The sequence below is a fragment of the Pelecanus crispus genome, chromosome 5 (assembly GCF_030463565.1).
Source record: "Pelecanus crispus isolate bPelCri1 chromosome 5, bPelCri1.pri, whole genome shotgun sequence".
Lineage (NCBI taxonomy): Eukaryota > Metazoa > Chordata > Aves > Pelecaniformes > Pelecanidae > Pelecanus > Pelecanus crispus.
This window is the reverse complement of record NC_134647.1, coordinates 72,062,938-72,081,157: the sequence shown is the minus strand read 5'-3', so window position 1 is coordinate 72,081,157 and position 18,220 is coordinate 72,062,938. Positions and strand designations below refer to the sequence as shown.

At 57.3% G+C, this 18,220-nt stretch overlaps 1 protein-coding gene across 3 annotated transcripts in view; it reads left to right on the top strand.

The window, feature by feature from the left end:
- RNF220 (ring finger protein 220) overlaps positions 1-18,220 on the top strand; it is a 225,314-nt gene that overhangs the window by 83,797 nt on the left and 123,297 nt on the right. Inside the window, exon 2 of one of the 3 annotated variants that reach the window (XM_075710550.1) lies at positions 4,510-4,584. The exons of the other annotated variants lie outside the window; for them this stretch is intronic. Within the exon in view, the coding sequence (XP_075566665.1) occupies positions 4,510-4,584 (75 nt within the window). The remainder of the gene's footprint in view (positions 1-4,509; positions 4,585-18,220) is intronic. 3 annotated transcript variants of the gene reach the window in all.

Here is an 18,220-nt window from a genome sequence, read left to right as displayed (position 1 = left end):
CTGCCACCGCAGATGAAAGTGAATCTCTGTTAGCTGCCCCTGATGAGGGAGACTGAGGGAGCAGGGGACCAGCTGCTTTGTTTCACATCCGCAGGATGCTCGTGTCCCCTCTGCAACCACTGAGACCGGGTGTGGGCAGGGAAATGGTGACAGGGCACAAGGTGGGACGCAGGCTTGTAGGTGAGGATCTGCAGTCACCCCTGAAACCACTCTTGTGATCCCCAGCCTCTGCAAACTGGTGGCCAATGCTGACAGCAAGCCAAACGGTTAATGAAAAGCTTTCATGTGTTGGGATTCATTAGCTGGGACTCATTAAACAGCAAATAAGATCCCGGATGTTGCCAACTGAGCCCTGCTGAAGGCAGCTCCTGTGGGTGAGGTGGCCTGGGACTGCAGGAGACCCCCATGCTGGGGGGCAGCCAGGTGAGCCCCCATCAATCCCCGGCAGACTGTGGCCGGTGCATCCCACCAGAGGTGGGAATCGGTGCAGGAAGAGTGCAAGGGGGGGCCTGGCAGTGAGCACCCCTCCACCACGTCCCCAGTGTTTAATGTATATTCACAAGGCCATTGACCCATAGGGCCCAGCCAGGCTCAACCATTCAGGCCCCTGGTGTGACATCCAGTTCTGTCACCGGGTGGAAGAGGGGGCTCAGCTCCTGCCAGCTCTGTCCTCCCAGCCCATATGAGCCCGTCAGGGGGACAAGGTTCGGTGCATGACAACCTGAGCCTGCGGCTCTCCGCTGCAGTGGGCGGTGTGGGGAGCAAAGCACCCACACGTGGTTTCATGAGACGTGCAGCTCTATTAATGCCTTTGCGGTGGAGCGTGGTTGTCCTTGGCTGGTTGGTTTCTCATGGGATGTGCTGCACCCTCACTGCTGAGCTTGAAGCCAATATTTTCCTGGGTGACGGTGTGCCATCAGCCAGCACTGATGGAGGCTGTGACCATCTGGGCCACCACTGAGCCGCACTCGGCAAGCAGCAGCCCATGCAAGCCCACATCTCCCCATAGCCTCCCAGATGGACAGGGAGCCACAAGCTGCCCTGTGTGCAAACACATGGAGAGCGCAGGGCATCGGGTACCTTTCCAGGGACTACACAGGCAGCCTGGGCATGGCAGAAGACGAGGAAGGGAAGACATGGACTGTCCACCCTGGGGATGGCCACTGGCTGGTCCTGGGCAGGATGGACCATGCTGTAAACAGGACAAGGCTTGTAAACAGGGCTCCAGCTGGGATAAATTTAGCCCGTTGGGGTTGCAGCCCCGGCGCGGCAGGACACGGTGTCAGGGCATTGTCGAGAGGAGAGGGGGAGAAAGAAGCTGAATAAACAAACACAGCTTGTCCCTTTTTTTTTTTTTTTTTGTCCTAGAGTTGTTATTTCAGCCGGACAATTGCCCTGCAGATTGAGGGAACAGGCTGGAGTTCAAGTGAATTTGGCTTCCAGTGCCTCCCTTTTTACATTGTGTTTTCACATGGGAATGTATCCTGGCATATATGGGGGGTGTCTGTAGCTGTGTGTATGGGTAACTCCATGGATGCTCCACGCACATCTCTGGGCTGGCCCGCAGGGATGCAGGCTGCTTTGAAGCCCAGGTGAGGCCAAGTATCTTGGCGTTGGCTGTCATGTAGGACTTCGCTTTCTCCACGTGTGCAGCCTGGACTAACACCGGTAGGTGTCCAGGAGCACACGTGCAAGGTGATCTGTGCTCTGCATTCATCTGTCCGTGCCTCTGTGGGCAGAGCAGCCCTGGAAGTGTCCCCCCACGGCAGAGGGGACACTGGAGAGGTGAAAGTCTTTGCAAGACTTTAGAAATGGGGATCAGGACTCCAGAGCTTTTTTTCCCTATTTCTGCCATGGAGTTTGGACAAGTCATATTCCCCTGACAAGATCATCCGTGATCTCGGGAGCAAAGGGCATGGATCGTCTCTGTCAGTCCTGCTCTGTGAGGACCTAAGTCTTTTGTAAAGGCCATGTTTAGAAGCAGCCTAATTTTCACGTCTTAATTTTATTTTTCTCACATCTCTCTCTGACACACACATGCACACACACACTTCTATTGGAAAAACGATTTTAATACCCATGGCACATTGTCCTGGTGTGATATAAAATCCAATGACATGTGGCATTTGGAAAAGGTCACTTCCCCCATCAGGATTCATTATCCTACCTCAGCCTGGGAAACCATGGGGTTGCCCCCTCCTCTGCAGACCCCTTGCCCCCTCCCCGGCTGCGGCGGGCAAGCAGGGAGAGGTGTTCAGGTGGCTGGGTGGCCATGCCGGGGACTTTGGCTGTTACAGGGACATGCTGCTGGGAAGACTTGGGCTGCAAAGCTGGCTCTGCTGGATGCACAGGGCTGGGGCTGGCTTTCGCCTGCCTCCCCCTGCTTGCTGCTCCCTCTCTGTTCCCTTTCAAACAGGAGCCGGCTTTTGCGGTGCCCTCGCTCTGCACGTCTGCAGAAGGGAAACACTCCCCTTCCCTGTTTCACTTGTTCAATTTTTTGTCTGGGTTGGTTGGGAAGTGCCCCTCCATGTCAGTGCTCACCACCACCTACGCAGAACTGAGAAGAGAAAGCAGAGGGGACCTGGAAAGCCCAGCTCCTCTCCGGCTTCCCCACCAAGTGTGGGGTCCCTGGCTGCCCCGCGCTCAGTGCCCACAGCTCTTGGAGCACACCAACAGCACCCAGGAGGCTGGGTGCAGCAGCACTGGGGGGGCTCTGCTCTGTCTCTTGGAGATTGCCCACGCAGGGCAGCATCCTGGGCTAGAAAGGGGTCCCTGGTGCAAGTTGCAGGTGAGGGACAGCAGGTCAGGAGTGGGGGATGCTCACAGCAGGGCAGGAGAGACACGCTGTCCTGGGGCGCTTGCATATTTTTGCCTTTCCTTCAACTCATTTCTGCTCAGGCTTTCCCAGGACCATCTTTGTCCAAGTATATCTAGCTCCCCAAGGTGTTTCCCGCCCAACTTGGAGCTATTCCCTGGAAAGGCCAGGGAGGAGGGCCGAACCTGCTGTGGAGGCAGCCTGGGGGGCTCAGAGGATGCAGTCCCTTACGAGGTACAGCGCGGGCTGTTCCCCAGCAAGTTGTCCCATGGGCAGGGGGACTGGGAGCCAAGACTTCTCCGCTTGGTCATAAACTACCTTGGGGCACCTTGGGCAAGTCGTTCATGTCTGTAACCCCGTTTCCCACCCACAGGGGAGGGGAGAGGCAAGGGTGGGTGCACTGAGCGTGCGGTGGGTTCGGGGCTGCGGGAAGGGCAGGAGGTGAGGAGCGGGAACAGTTGTGCCTGGGGAGAGGAGCATTATTTTTGCAGCGGGGAGTGGGATTTGATGCCTGCTGAAGATGACTTCTCAGAGTGCTGAGGGTGATGATGAGTGTAGCCCCTTCCTACCATATAAACACCAATGAGTTATGGGTACCCCAGCCTCTAATTATGCAGTCAGCCCCAAATAGGCTGTGTCTAACGAGGCTGACAGACTAATATCTCAAGAGCCCTTAATGCGTTATCATCTCTTGCTGTATGACCTCATATTTATAACTGCTGTGGTGGGAGGTTGAGAAATGTCCTTCTCTTCCCCCAGCCCCCTCCCCACCTTCCCCCCCCCACCCCCGGAGCAGCAGCTCTTCAGCCTCATCTGTTAAGATCAGGAGGAGAGAGGCGACTTCTCTCCATCCATCATGAGCGGAGTTCGCGCTATTAGATGATTAAAGACATTTTTTATAATATTTGGAAGAGGCTTTGAAATGTCTCTCAAACAGTGTGATTAATGCCTGCTTAACCCTCGCCTGGCCGGGGTGGCGCGGTGGGGAGGCGGGTGCATCCCAGGGCAGGGCTCCCCGGGCGCCTCGGCGGTCGCCCGGCCGTTGGGCACCCTGAGCCCTGACAAGGTGTGATTCATGAGCGTGGGGCACCTGCAGGAAGCTCCGGCCTCCAGGCAGTTCCTAACGCACCGGGGACTTGGTGGTTTCTGAGGCTGCAACGGCCGGGGCAGGAGGAAGCGGTGCCTGCCCCGCTCCCCAGCGCTTACACAAGAGGCCCCCGGGCCGTGCTGGTCCACAAGCTGGACCCACGCCGGTGCTGTGGGTTTCAAGGGCGGGCAGGGAGAGGGGGTGAGCAGCCTGTGCCCATTCCCAGCTGGCTTGAGCTGGTGGATTGTTTGCTTTTCCCATTTCCCCTTCTTTTTCTTCTGCACCTCCATATTACTCGCTCTCAGAGGCAAGTGTCTCCCCCAAAAGATCACGGGCATCCACATGCTCCAGTAGGATCTACCTTTAGGATGTTGCATCCTTGCTCTGAGTTTGCCATAAAGACCCGTGGGGCTGGTGGACACATTCACGCTAAACGTTGTGCCGGCATTACCTTGGCCGGTACCTGCCAAAGGCCAAATTGCTGATGTTTGCTGTTGGTTCCCATGGGGGAGTGGAGATTTGGCCTCGGATGGGGGAAGGATGCCCACCTCCTTTGATCACAGGCGCAATGTTTCATAATCTCAATTTCTTGTCAATTGATTGCCAGATAGAAGCGACAACCAAAGAGGGCCCCAGGCGTCTGCAACTGCCACTCATCGTATGATTTTAACTCTCCCCCTCTGTAAGTTTGCATTATTTTCTTCTTGTTGTTGTTGTTATCTAAAGAAACATCCCCTCCCTCCCCCTCCAAAAAGCCTCCTAGAAATCCCAATGCCCTTGTCAATTTGCTATTCAATGTACAAATAGCTGAGAAGGGTTAATGCATGATTAATAGGTGTTTTATTAAAATGGTTAATCTGTCATTATAGAGTCCAAAAGATCAATAGATTTCTTATAATCATGGCTTAAAATCATCTTTAGCGCCACTGCTTATGGGCTTAAGACCCTGGGCAAGATGCTTAGGGGACCTGGGAATCTCCTGTTAACTCCTTCGAACCCTTCTGCCACCTGAAGTGTGACCCAAGGTCTCCCGCAGATGGAGAAAAGCTGACACAGGGCTGCACGTACTGTTATGCTTACCGCCCGCCTTATTATTTACGGGTGTTAAAATAGTCACACCTGAGCGACAGAAAAGGGAAATGGAAAGAGGGAGAAACTGGGAATGCAGCTGGATAAATGCTCTTTGTTATGACCGTCAGCAGTGCCCGAGTGGAGTGAGGCAAGGGCACGGCTGGGCTGTCTCCAACCCATTAGCGCCGTTGCAAAGCAGCGAGCATTGTCCAAGCATCGCCCCATCACAGCCGTGCTCCTCCACGAACGAGCGCTGCCCTGCACGCTGGGGTGAGGCGGGGAGGTTCCAGCCTTGCACGGAGGTGAAGCCACGTGCCTGGTGTGAGGCAGGGTGTCGGTGGCCAGGGAGGACCAGCCCAATGCCACCTGAGTCCCATCCATGTCCTCAGCCCCAGAGCCTGCTTTCTTGGCAGCTGTTGGATCTGGTTGACCCAACCCTTTGGGATGCCTGGTCCAAGCTGCTTTTTGATAACTCCGGCGATACCGTGACGAATCCCAGAGACGCTGAGCTGCCGACCCCCAGCGCGAGGCCTCTGCGGGAGGAGGTGCTGTTTAGACAGGCTGACACGGGAGCGGCTGAGCCAGCGCAGGCGGGGGGAGCGCAGCCCCCTCTCTGCCCCTAAACGCCCTGCAGCATCCTCTCCTCTGCGGCAGAGGAGGGGTCCTGAGGTCATGCGGGGGGTCTGTGGTGGAGCCTGGATGGCAATGCGGAGCGCCGCAGGAGCACTGCGCTCTCAGCACAAGGCAGGGCAGCTGGCACCGGTGAGTGGTCCCTGAGCAATTTTGGGCACCTTGGCTATGGATGTTGCTGCACCACTGGTGATGGAGACCCAGACCTGCTGCCTAATGAGCAGAGCAGATGTTGGTGTGCTGGGACCAGTCCTGGTGGCCTGAAACCCCTCCCTGGGCCTCCATTTCTCCCTCTGAGAGGTGTGTGTGCAGGACGGGCAGACTTTTGTGCAGCCTCCGGCACCACAAGCCTGCCCAAGGTTGGAGACCTTTGCTTGGAGGCTGTTGGGAGCTGCTGCTTTCTGATAATTTGGCCACGCGGAATGCCTCCGCCGTAGCCCCCCTCCCTCACCTCCTTGCCCTGCATGGGGGCTCAGCCCTGCTCCCCACCGGGCTCTGCTCCCTGCCCGACCCCACAGCCCATGCCGGCCAGCTGGCCTCAAACCACAGTTCAGGTAAAATGAAGGCAAGTTCATACCATTACTTTCCCTTCCTCTTCCGTGCTTGTCCTGCACTGATCCTGCTACGGCTGGCTTGAATAACTCCCTCCTGGCAAGAAATCCCAAGTCTGCCCCCTCCAGCCAGTGGGTGCGTGCCCGGCGTGGGGGTCCCAGCCTGCTGGGATGGTATCACTGCCTGCACCTCCCACCCCCGCCAGTGCTCGGCATGGGGCTGGGCAGAGATTTTCCAGACCCCCTGGATCTAGCCCTCTCCATCCCTGCCTCATTGCTTATTTCTGGGCCATTATGTTCGACAGGGAGAGTTTGTTTCTGTCCAGAGCAGATCCCCGGACAGTCTCAAACCTCTGAGGATTTATCATCCTGAGCTTTTGTTTGTGGGTCTCCAGGACCCTCTGCCCCACAACCAAGCCCAGATGCTTCTGTCTCCTCCACAGAGCCTGCTGCCCCCCGGGAGCGCTGACCCCTCTCTTCCCCCATGGATGCCCAGGCATGCAGGCTTCCCTGCACACGCATGCCTGCAAAGGCCACTGCTGGGGGCAGGATGCTGTGGTCACAGCAGCAGGGGACATGTCCTACCTACCGGGAAGGTGATGGCTGTGGCTCCTTCTGGCTTTGCTCTCCAGGGCTGCCAAGGGAGGTGGCCCAGGGTAGGGCACACTGGGCTCCCAGCACAGAAATCCCCCGGGATCCTTAGATCACATTCAGCCTGCCCCAGGACTGGTGGCAGAGGAGCCTGGGCTCATCCCCCTGCAGCCCCCAGATTGCATCTCTGCTTCCAGCCCTGCTCCACGGCAGCTGAGCGGTAGGGAGGGCTGGGCACAAGCGAGGTGTGAGCCCCCTCGCTTGTCTTGGGGGTCAGCACTGACGTCCCCTCGTGACTAATAGAGCTGAAACAGCGGCGGCCGCCTGTGCTGAGTGACAGCGGGGCGGTGCAGGTGCCAGTGCCCCTGGCTGCACTCTCCATCTAAGTAGATGTTCGGCTGCCCCGCAGTCGTGGTGGTGAGGATTTGGGGTCACTCACAACAGGTTCAGGTCTATCAGGACGGAGCTATCAGCTGGCACAGGGAGCGACTGGGGTTCACTTTCCAAATCGCCACCGCTGCTGCATTAAGATGGGGACCCCACTTGCCACCAGCCACCTGCTCACTCTCCTCCTGTCCCAGAGGCCACCGTGTTGGTGACAGAAAGCTGCTGTGGAGGCCGGTGGAGTGTGATGGAGAAGGAAAGGGGTGCAGAGCTGCTCCACCAAAGCACCGCCCGCACAGCCCCGTCCCCTCCCTGGCCGCCTACATTCCTCTGCAGCAGCGCCAGGAAGGGGGGGGGACCAACCTTTGGCACGTTTATTGACACTCCCTGAGTTCATACTGCGACTCTACAATCTTTTCCTGAGATTATTAAGAATTAATTGATCACTTTTATATTCCCCCCGATACCAGTGCTGCTTCGTGACAGGCAGCAGGAGGAGGGAAGGGAGACGGGAGGAGGGCGGGGTGTGTGTAAAAAAACACACTGATAAATGTTAATTACTCTTTTACAGCCCTTGTCAAATTCCAAAGCAAGTCGTAAATTCATTAAACTCTAACGGATTAAGCACATGCAGCTTATTTAGTCGCCATAAACAAGATCATTTAGATGTTGATTTTCCCCTTTTTATTGCTGCAGCAGAAAAGGGGAAAAAAATCAGATGAGGGAAGCAGTTGGTGGTTACCAGGGAGTCAGAAAAGTTTGGATTTATTTCATATCTTGTTTTCTTACTCCGTGGCAGTTCTCTGTAGCACACCGGTCCTTGGCTTGCGCCTGGGCAGCTTCTTGGCAGGGAACGTGGCCTTCCCAGGAGCCATGTTCGTGCTCCAAGCGGCTGAGTCTGCATGGGCCGACCTGGGATGGAGGGGCCATGCTGCACAAAAGGTCTCCGTGTCTTCTCCATGCCCCAGGGCTGCCTTCTTAGTGGTGCTGAGGCTCTTAAAGACCCAAGCAAGGTCAGGATGAGCAGAGTTGGGATGCTCAAAGACCTTTCAGCGGTTTTGGGCTGGGCTGGCTGCTCAGCACTCCATCGTGCTGGGAGGTCTCCCAGGGTAGGTTGTCTCCAGCGAGGCTCAAGCCAGCCCCTGGGATGCAGGGGTCTGCTCTCAGCCACACTGCAAGGGATTGTGCAAGCAGAGTTAGCATAAAAGCAGCTCTGCTCATTCTGGGATGTTTCAGCCCATTTAAGTTCCGTCCCCAAGGTGCTGACTGTACCCAAGCGAGTGGGACGTGTCCCCAGCCAAGCCCAGCCTTGAGGGAGAGGAAGCAGGGAAGGGATGCTGTGCTGGCAGGGAGGGACAAGGCACCTGCTTTGAACACGAGGACATGGCCCAGGGTCTGCCGGCCCACTCGGTGAGCTTGCCATTCTCATTGTACACGTGTTAATAATCCGGGCTGACCTCCTGAGCTGTGGGAGCAGGAGAAGGAGAATGAGAGGGGGGTCATGGAGATTAATTAATACTCAGGGCTCTAATTACGAGTTTCTTCAACACTGGGCTTCTAATGAGGAACAGGTGCTGATGCAGCCCCGAGTCCTGCTGCCCCCCAGCTGGCCCTGCTGAGACGTCTCCTGCCTCCTTGCAGGGATGGTTTTACTGGGAGAGGGATGGGAGTTAGCCCCCGGCCACCGGCATCTCCCACTGCGGCTCTGGGGCTCCAGGCTGTGTGGCCGAGAAGTTGCCAAGCTGCTGTGTAACCCCATCCGTGCCTTGGGCAGAGTGCCGGAGACCTGCTGCCATTGCCACCACACCCAGCTCCCTGCCGCGGTCCAGTACCCGAGCATGGGACAGGGGCAGGAGGTGGCATGGGGGACCAAAGGTCCTTTATGGGTGTCACAGCCTGGCCCTGCACAGCGGAGGGTGCTCCCCAGGTCCGGTGCTGGCAGGAGCCCTGGCACTGCTGGCTCTGCTGATGCTGGTTAGCCATCGCCAGCTGAGCAGCTCATGGCCAGCGGTGCTGGCTGTGGGGCACGGCTGTGCTTCTCCAGCATCTCCCAGCCTGTGATGAGGCTGTGCTCATCAGGAGTTGCAGGCAGCCATGCACTGCAGGCAGCAGAGGGAACTCTAAACACCTCACTGGAGCTCGCAGCCTGGCTGCTGCCAGAAAAACGTAGGGCTTTTGCTTCAGAGTCCTCAGCAGCACTTCATCTAAAGGAGGTGGCCTGGGCGCTGGAGGGGTGACTGCCTTCCTCCAGCCCCATCTGAGCCCATCTCCAAAACAGGTACAGCTCAGGAAGGTCTGAGCCATGGGTATGTATATATCACCCTGTCCCTGCTCCCCTCTGCATTTGCCTCTTGCGGGGCAGAGGGAGAGAGGGGAGCCGCTGAAGGTGTCAAATAGGACAGCGAGGAGGTACCAGCCTTCAGAGCCCCATTCCCGGCAAACATTTCCCTCCCGCAGTCTTCACCCTTTTCCTTGCAGTGAGTACAAAGTGCACAGATAAGTGCCAGCAGAAGCATCCCTGCTGACCAGGTCCTTCCATGCTTTCCCGCTGCGTGGAAGTGCCCTCCGGAGATCTCCCTGGGCTTCTGAGCATGGACGAGGCATCCAGGGGTTAACGGAAGGAGCATGTCCCATGCTAAGTAGTAGCTAACAGCCACTAGCTAATAACTTTATGGCTTCAAAGCAGGGCATTTATCATGCTGAAGTTTGTTTATGCACTAGTTATATGGCACATTATACCAGCACTGTGTTTGGCTGATAAATTCTCTGTGACAAGCGAGGCTACCAATGGGGACTCACTAAGTCCAAAAGACCCATAGCTTTTTCCTGAACTCTGCTTTCTGAGATAAGGATGTTTTTTCCCTCTTTTGTTTTGCAAGGAGGAAAGAAAAAAATTCGGCAACCTGTAAACTTAAAAAAAAAAAAAAAGAGGGAGATTTTTGTTTCAGATAAGTTGCCCGATGCCATCGTCCCCCGATGGGGGCAGAGGAGATGGTCCTGGTCCTGGCAAGGACCAGCTGGGCTGTGTGTGAGGACCTCTGTGCTGGCAAGTGATGCACGTGGGCCCGTGCCGGGAGATTTGTGCATGTGCTGAGTGGGCACTGACAGCTCGTATGGGCTCTGGATATCTCCGGGCACAGCCTATGTCAGTCCCATCTGCCTTCAGGGAGGATATTTTTTGGGTAGAAGTGTTAGAGGGCACCCTGGCAACCCTCTAGTTCTGCTCAGTGTTTCTAAAATGAGCCATAATCGTAGCATTCATCACTATTTTGAGGTTGTGTGTGTGTGCAATTTGTTGCTGAGCTCAGCACAGCTGCTACGTTCACCTGTACCCCCTTGCTGCTGGGTTAAATTGCTTTAATCCTACTAATAATAATGACCTTCACATTTCTGGCTTGCTCTATCACAGGAGCCAAACCCACTTTGCAAACATTAACAAGCTTGGCCTCCCGATTCCATGCAAACACGATGGGTCCGGATTATTTTTTCCTACTGTGGTGGTGGGGAAACTGAGGGCTGAAGCAAGGAGCTGTCTGGTCTGAGCCTACCCAGAGGGGCACCCTTTGCTTTAACCAGTAGACCTCACCCTGTTCCAGTTTGGACCAGTATAGGCTTTCATGGCTCTCACCTGTGGAGCAAGACCTGGGGATGCCTGGCTGGTGGGATGCAGCAGGATGGACCCTGATGCCAGGACCCACCTCTGCAGTGCCGCCGAGGCGGTTCGGGTGTCAGCAGCCTTTGCTCCTGCTGGGGAGCAGGACCCGCGCTGCAGGGTGCCAGGGGAGGGGCTGGGGTGTGCCAGTGGGACCATGTCCCTCCATCATGCTGCGATAAGCAGAAAGCCCCTCACCGTGGTCCAGTGCTTGGGGGCAAACGCCCAGCCAGCAGGCGTGTGGGCGCACACCTCCCCGCAGGCAAACGTGCAGCCGTGGGTGCTCCCCGGTGAGGGCATCTTAGCGCATTTACCTGTGCATACCTCTGTGCGCATGTATGGGTGTGCATAAACATGGATTCATTCATGCACTATGCGCATCTCCATCTCCGTGTGCTGCGTTAGGATCCGTCCACAGCTGCCCACCTGCATGGGCATCTCTGGCTGCGTAGCCGTCCCAGTCTGCACATCTCTGGCTGCATACCTGTTGCATCCCCGGCTGCCTACCTGTGCCGGCGTGCGCGGTCCCGGCTGCGGATCTGCATCGGTGGCTGCGTGCAGTGGCCCCTGCAGGCTGTAAATACTGCCAGTGTGGCGGGGAGGTTGAGCGGTTTATGGCTCAAGGTCAGGCCCATGAATCATAAAAAGGTGTCGGAAGGAGCATTAACTCCTAGCCTTCGCTCGGTCTCTGTGTGGTTTCAGGCGGGGCCCCGGAGGCAGTGATTAAAGGGTGCACCTTCCCCTTTCAGTTTTACGGTAAAAGGAAAGCAGTAAATTAGAAGCCCACAGGCTGGGGCAGGCCAGGTCCCACCAGCACAACAGCTAAGCGAGTACCTGCCGTGCGCCCCGAGACCCCGCCGCTGGCTCTGCACCCCCCCGCCGGCACGGCCCCCGCGCAGCCCCTTCCCACGGCAGCCCCATCCCGCGGGGCAGGGTCCGGCCCTGTGCTGGGCAGGCGGTCACGCTCACGGCGGGTGCATCCCTCCATCCTTGCCCGGCCGGTGGCACGGGATGGCCGGGGGTGCTCAGCCCTGCTCGCCCCATAGAGCAGCAGCGCCTCTTGCTCTGCACCTTTTTACGACTCCAGCTATAATTAACTCAAGTAATAAAATTTTTTGAATCCAAATAGATATAATTAACATTTAATGCCCCTGTTTTCTTGTGAATTGTCAGAACTATTAAGACCTGCGTATTGATTGAAGAGGTGAGGCAGATGTTTCTGCTGCTGAGGTGGGAGTGCTAGGGCAGAGGCAGAAAGCCCTGGTAATGGTTGGGTCCCTGCCCCACATCTGGACCTCGGGACAAGTTGGGGCTGGGGAGAGCTGGGGCAATGTCCAGCGCTGTGGGGCTAACCCTGGCACAGGGAGTCAGGGAGGAAGGGATGAAGGCCGCTCGCAGGATCCTGCTTTTTCTTACCACTCAGCTATAGATAGTCTCCAGCGCTGCAGCCTCATGGCGAGCGCTCAGGCGTGGGGCATTACTGGAGGTTTCACCCTGTCAGCACGTGCTTCAAACGCAGCATCTCCTGGAGAAGGACTTTCAGGGACAGAGGTGGGAATGCACCCAGCCCCATCCTCATCCCAGCAGCAGTGTCGTCCTCCCAAGCCTGACCCAGCCGGCGGCCGCCCTGGCATCCCTGGCTCATCCCCGCCACCGCCTGCCAGGCTGGCGAGTGGGACGTGGGACATATGCAGTAATGCCTTCCCCGAGCTGCTGCTGCTGGAGCAAGCCCCGATCAGGCGCCGTGCAAAGGGCTGGGCGCGTTTGGCCATTGCCAGGCTGATTTCCCCCACCCTGCTCCTGCCAGCTTGGCATGGCTGCTCACCCTCCGGCCCTGCCTGCCGGACCTGCGGGCTGCGGGTCAGGCTGCCACCGCCTGCCTGGTGTCTGCAATAGCAAGGGCCCAGGGGCAGGCCGGGAGCTGGAGCACATCTGCCCTGGGGACACCGCACATCTGCCCGGGTACCACAGCCCTTCGGGCCCCTGGCAGCTGGCAGGGAGGCTGGGGCTGGGCTGAGTGAAAAGCCCAGGTACATGCTGTGCCCCTGTCCCTGGGCTGGGTTGGGCATTAGATGTCTCTGAGGAGGGGAGGGAGGAAGCCTAGCAGCTTGCCGGGAGGGAAAATACTTCTCCTTTCCCTTAAAAGAAAAAGTGCTTTTTCCCCCTGGGGAATGGCATTGCGAAGCCCTGGAATTGACGGGCCTGCCAGAGCTGATGGATGGCGTCGGCGGAGGGAGCAAAGCGGGTCAGCAGAGCAGAAACCAGCAGGCACAAAGAGAGAGCATCGCCGCTAACCAAGACAGGCGGTGACACCCTGTGCCGGGGCTGGTCCCACAACAGCCCCCTCTCTGTTGGGCTGGAGAGTTGGCACAGCTGGGGTACCTGGGGTGCCATCCTGCGCTGCCCCCGGGCTCACCCCAAATGCACCCGCCAACAAGAAGGGCCTTTCTTCATCTCCGCACAAGCCCCGATTGTTCAGACGCTTCCCCTGCCACCGCCTTGTGCTTCTGCTCTTCCCGGAGACCGTTCTGGGAGGAAAGGGAGAACTTGCAACATCTGCATGGCCAGAGCTGCTGGGGCTTCAAGGTTTCTGAAGGGGCCAGGGCTCCTCAGGCAGCTCCAGGTCAGGACGTCTTGGTCCTCTCAGCAGCTCTGCTGTGTGGCTGTGCAAGCCCACAACCACGCCCCAGTTTCCCCACCAGTGCCTGAGGTCCTGCTCTGCTTTTGCAGGTGCGCTGCAAAGAGTGGGTGCATGCATTTGAGCCAAGGCACCCCCAAGAACTGGGGAGCTGCAGTGCCGACCGCTCAGGGCAGCCTCGGTGCAGGCAGCTGTGCTGCTGGGTCCTCTGCCTTCCCTCCCGGGCACACAACATCCCACTGGCCATCCTGGAGCTGAGAAGGGGGAAACTGAAAGGTGGAAGCCTGGGCTGGTGTGGGTTCTTGAGGACTGCTCCAAGCAGGGACCTGGCCATGTTTTGAAGCCAGTGGTGGGAGGAACTGAGTTTTTGTAAACGGTGGAGGCAGTGGCTGCAGGGAGAGATTGAGAGACTGGGCAGCTGTGCTAAATCAGCCCTAAGCTCACTGAAACTTGTATGCAGTTTCTGCTTCCTCATGGGAGACACCCAGACAGCCTCCCACAGGAGAGGTGACAGCAGCTTGCAGTCATGCAGGGGGGATGCTGGCTGTCGTGATGTGGCCGGGGCTCACAGACACCCACTCCAGACTGGGAGCCCCTGGCTCTGCCTGCGGGAAGTGTCTCTTTCCCAAGCACTGTCCCCATCAGCCACACGTGGGAGGGCAGGATCTGTCCCCATCAAGCATGGGTGGGTGGGCAGGATCAGGAGGAGATCGGAGTGGAGGCAGGCCACGCGGAGCTGTAGAAAGCGACAGCTCTTTGGAGGGCTGGAGTAAAACAAGGGTGCAGTGAGCTCCAGGCTTGGAATCCAGGACTGCAGGCAGCTCCCCATCTCTCTTGTGGGGTCAGCCGGACCTTCTCCTTTCTTCACCCCCGAGCACAGGGAGAACAAGCTCCTGCCTCAGCTGGGAGGCCGTAGCCCTTTGCCCAGGTCCCCTGGATGGAGGCTCACAGTGCCCTCCAGGGATGCAGAGCTGCATTGCCCCTGCTGCAGCCTGGGGACACGGAGTGGGTCTCCCAGCAGACGCGTGGCAGGCAGGACCCCAGGCGTCCTGGCTCCCATCCTGTGCTCTGTCTCCAGTGCGAGGATATGCCTGAAGCTGCTAGGCTGGAGGGACGTATCTGGAGGGGTCTGAACCCCAAACTGTCATCTTTGCTTTCCAACAAGCCCTGCTGCCAAGTCCCTCAGCAGCACCGACCGCTGCTCCAGCAGCTGCAAAGAGGAGGAGGAGGAGTGCGGGGAAGGGGCTCAGCTTCAAATCGATTCTGAGCACTGTGATAAGAATCTCTTATCACCCTTGTCATTGTAATGGCTGGGACCGAAATGCTGGGCTGAGTAAGGGCCAGATTTCTACATGACCGGAGGTGAGGAGGAGGCAGGGCACAGCAGGGAGGCAGTGGTGGCTCTGGGATGATGTCCCAGCACTTCAAGCACCTGCTTGCTCTCTCCAGTGACAGCCAAAACCAGCTCTCCCTTCCCTTCCCAGACTTGGGGCTGCCCCGTCTCCTTCCCCAGCTCCTTCCAAGGAAGAGGAGCTCCTGGTGACACGGGTGAAATGCAGTGAATGAATGGGGGTAAGTGGCACACAGAAGAGAAGCCCGGAGGGCTGAACATTGCCAAGAGAGACCAGGAGTGAAAGGAAGAACTGGGAAGCTCCTGCTCCCACCTCTGCAGCTACCTTTGGCCTCTTCCCACCTCCCCCTGGGCTGTGCTCAGCCCCAGCCCTTCAGGGGGTGCAGCACAGGGACAAGACAGGCACCCAGGAGCCAACGGGCTGCGGAGCAGAGGAGGATCTGGGGGGTTTCCAGGCCTTTGGGAATTCCCCCTGTTCCCATTAGTGTCCAAAAGCAGCTTTTCCAATGGGTAAGGAAAAAGGAGCTCTGGACGGTATTAGACTAGAGAGTGGCAGCACCGAGTGCCCTCAGCTGTAACGGGGCTCCCCCAGAGCCCTGCAGCATGCTCTGCCTTTAACCCCTCATGCTTCTCCCCTATGTTTTACTAACAATTGTTGATGGGGATTCCAAGGTTTCCTGGCTGTGCAGAGATGCAGATAAAATCTAAGGCTGCTGCAGTCCCTTGCATCTCTGGACCCACCAGTATCACTATCTACAATATCTCTCCTCCTGCTAAGCTTTCCTCTGGCAGACAAGCTTGAGAAGGTTAAGCAGGGTCCTGTAGCAAGGCCACTGCTCTGTCCTGTTCCGATAACCACGGGGGCACCGGGGGATGTGTTAGCTTTCCACCCTCTCGCCCCGTTCCCCTTTGCCATGGCTGTGTGGGATGTCCTGCTGCCAGGTGGGGATGGCCAGGCAGGGAGTGCAGTGCCAAGGAGGGTAATGCTGCTCCAAAAGGCTTGCTGGGGGTCTGCGCCTGCCTGGGAGGCTTTGCTGCTGGCTCCACAGTTGGTACCAAAAGAAAAACATGCTCAAAAGACCCTGTGAGTCCCCAGCACATGGATGCCCTGCCATTGGGGGCTGCCAGCCAGGATGAGGTACCCTGGAGCACTGCGGAGCTGGGGACTTGCACGGTGGGGGCTTTATCGGGCCCCGCAGTTGTTCCGCTGGAGAGGACAACTCTGAAGCTATGGACTGGTTTTTCCTATCACAGACCAGACACAGGTTTCATGGCTGTGCCCAGCTTGGTGGCTGGGGAGCCGGCATGGTGCCGAGCAGCCCACTGCTCCAGAGAGGCACCTCGGGACTTGCCTGTTTAATTCCAGGAGGAGCAGTGTCAGGTTGAGTGAAATTGGCCCCGCAGGAGGATTTATTCATTTCTCCTTCCCTCTGCCTCCTGCCAGGGGCTGCGCTAAGATTCCGCGCCACACAGTCATCTCACTAAAGCCGAGGGGGGCTTAGTGCTTAAATGGTTTTCATGCCGCCACAGAGTTTAGTGCTTGTCAACAAGTCCGAGGTCTTGCTGAAGAGCCTTGACAAACAGAGCAGCGGGGAGAGTGGGCATCAGTGCTGGGAAAGCGGGGAGCGCAGGAACCGGGTCTCCAAACCGCCCTGCATACATGGGAACATCACATACCCAGCTCCATGTATCCCCTCCAGCACAGAGACAAATTTGGCTGTCCCACACTCCAGCAAGAGGTGTATTCGGCCCAGCTCTAAGTTTAAACCTCATGGAAACACCTTCATTAAACCTCACTAATGTGAAAGCAGAGCTCGCCCATGGTTTTTAAGCACTTGCTTTTGTAGGCTCTTGCAGAAATAGGTGCATGCATACGAATATATTTTGTGCTCTGTACTCATCAGGCCGCTTTTACTGCTGGGGCGAGCCCGAAGGCAGCGGGGCTGAGTGCTGTTGCAGTTACGTGCTGGCTCTGCAGATGGGGATAGCAGAGCTCAGAAAACAAACCCAGTTCCAGATGCCACTTAAAAAGCTTACCCTGCCTGGGGAGGGTGAGGAAGGCACCCTCAGCTCCTCCTGCACCCCAGCCTGCCCCGCTGGGAGGAGAAGACCTTAAATTCATCTTCTTTCCTTTTGTGGAGCTGGATTTTCCAGGAATGAATTTGCTTAAGCATGGGATAGTTCAGTTCAAACTCTGGGACACAGATCTGGCACAGTGCGGAGCTGCGAGGTGCATGGCGTGGGTGAGCCGGCAGTGCCAAGGTCTGGAGGCCACTTGTCCTGTGGTCCCCTGGGAAGCCACCCCACGCCTTAGTGGTAGCATGGGGAGCAAGGAGGCACGCGTGGTGGGGCAGGCTGCCCCCACCCCAGGCGTGCTGCGGCAATGGCAGCCCCCGAGACGCCCGCTCCTGTGGGATCTGCTGCTGCCGGTGGGTCACCCGAGTCAAGCGTTTGAGCAGGATTCAGAGGAGAGCTGGGTGGTTTTATGGGCAGTAATAGTATTTACAGCCCTGCTGACTGAGGCACAGATCCAGGGGGAAGGGAGCCCCTTCCCCAGCGAAAACCGGATTGCAACACTATCCCACCTCCAGCCTTCCCAAGGGCAGGATTGGCCCCATCCTTTCTTTGAAGCGTTCTTGGTTGATTGATGCCCCATGAACCCATGGGTCGCTCCCACCTGGTATGGCCAGTGTTCCTGTGCCAGTGAGGTCCTCACCTGGTGTAAACTCACACTTCTGCATGGATTAAGCCCTTCATTTTCCCGGGAAGTGCCAGAGATTTTCTTTCTTCACCCCACTCCTTGGCTTTGTCCTGCCATCCGCAGTAACTGCCTTCCTTGGCAGCTGCCCTGCCCGACGGGCAGGGATGGCAGGCAGCCCCACGCACACCCCACATTGTTTTCCCATCACCTGCCACAGGCCCCGTATGTTTTCATTTAGTCGACATAGGGGAAAGCTGTAAAACATATGTCTGCTTCCCAAGGAGAGTGGAAAAAAATTACTCCAACAGCTTGGTCCAGTTAGCAGCTTGGGCTCTTGACTCCACTGCTGGCTTCTCAGGGACTTTGTTTCATGCTCTGCATTAGCTGGCCACCTTCTCTAGCTGGACCAAGGTGTGTGTCTGGGGGGAAGGATATTTGGGGGCAAGGATGCCTGCGGGGGGAAGGATGCTCCCAGCAGCTTGGGGAGCACGGTGGGGCTGTGCCGCCCCCCAAGAGCGGGCAGGCAGGAGCACTTTCCACCCCACCCTCCACGGGCTCCTCCCAGCACAGCTCCCCATCCGTCCCATACATTTACCTAACGCTAATGAGACGTATTGATTGGAATGATGGGATTTGTAAAGGTCGCAGGGTTAAAGTACATAAAACCAGCCTTTCTGGAGCTGCAATATCAGGGCCGATGGGTCTGGTGGGAGAGATTAAAGGCCTCGTGCTGCAAGAATGGAGAGAGC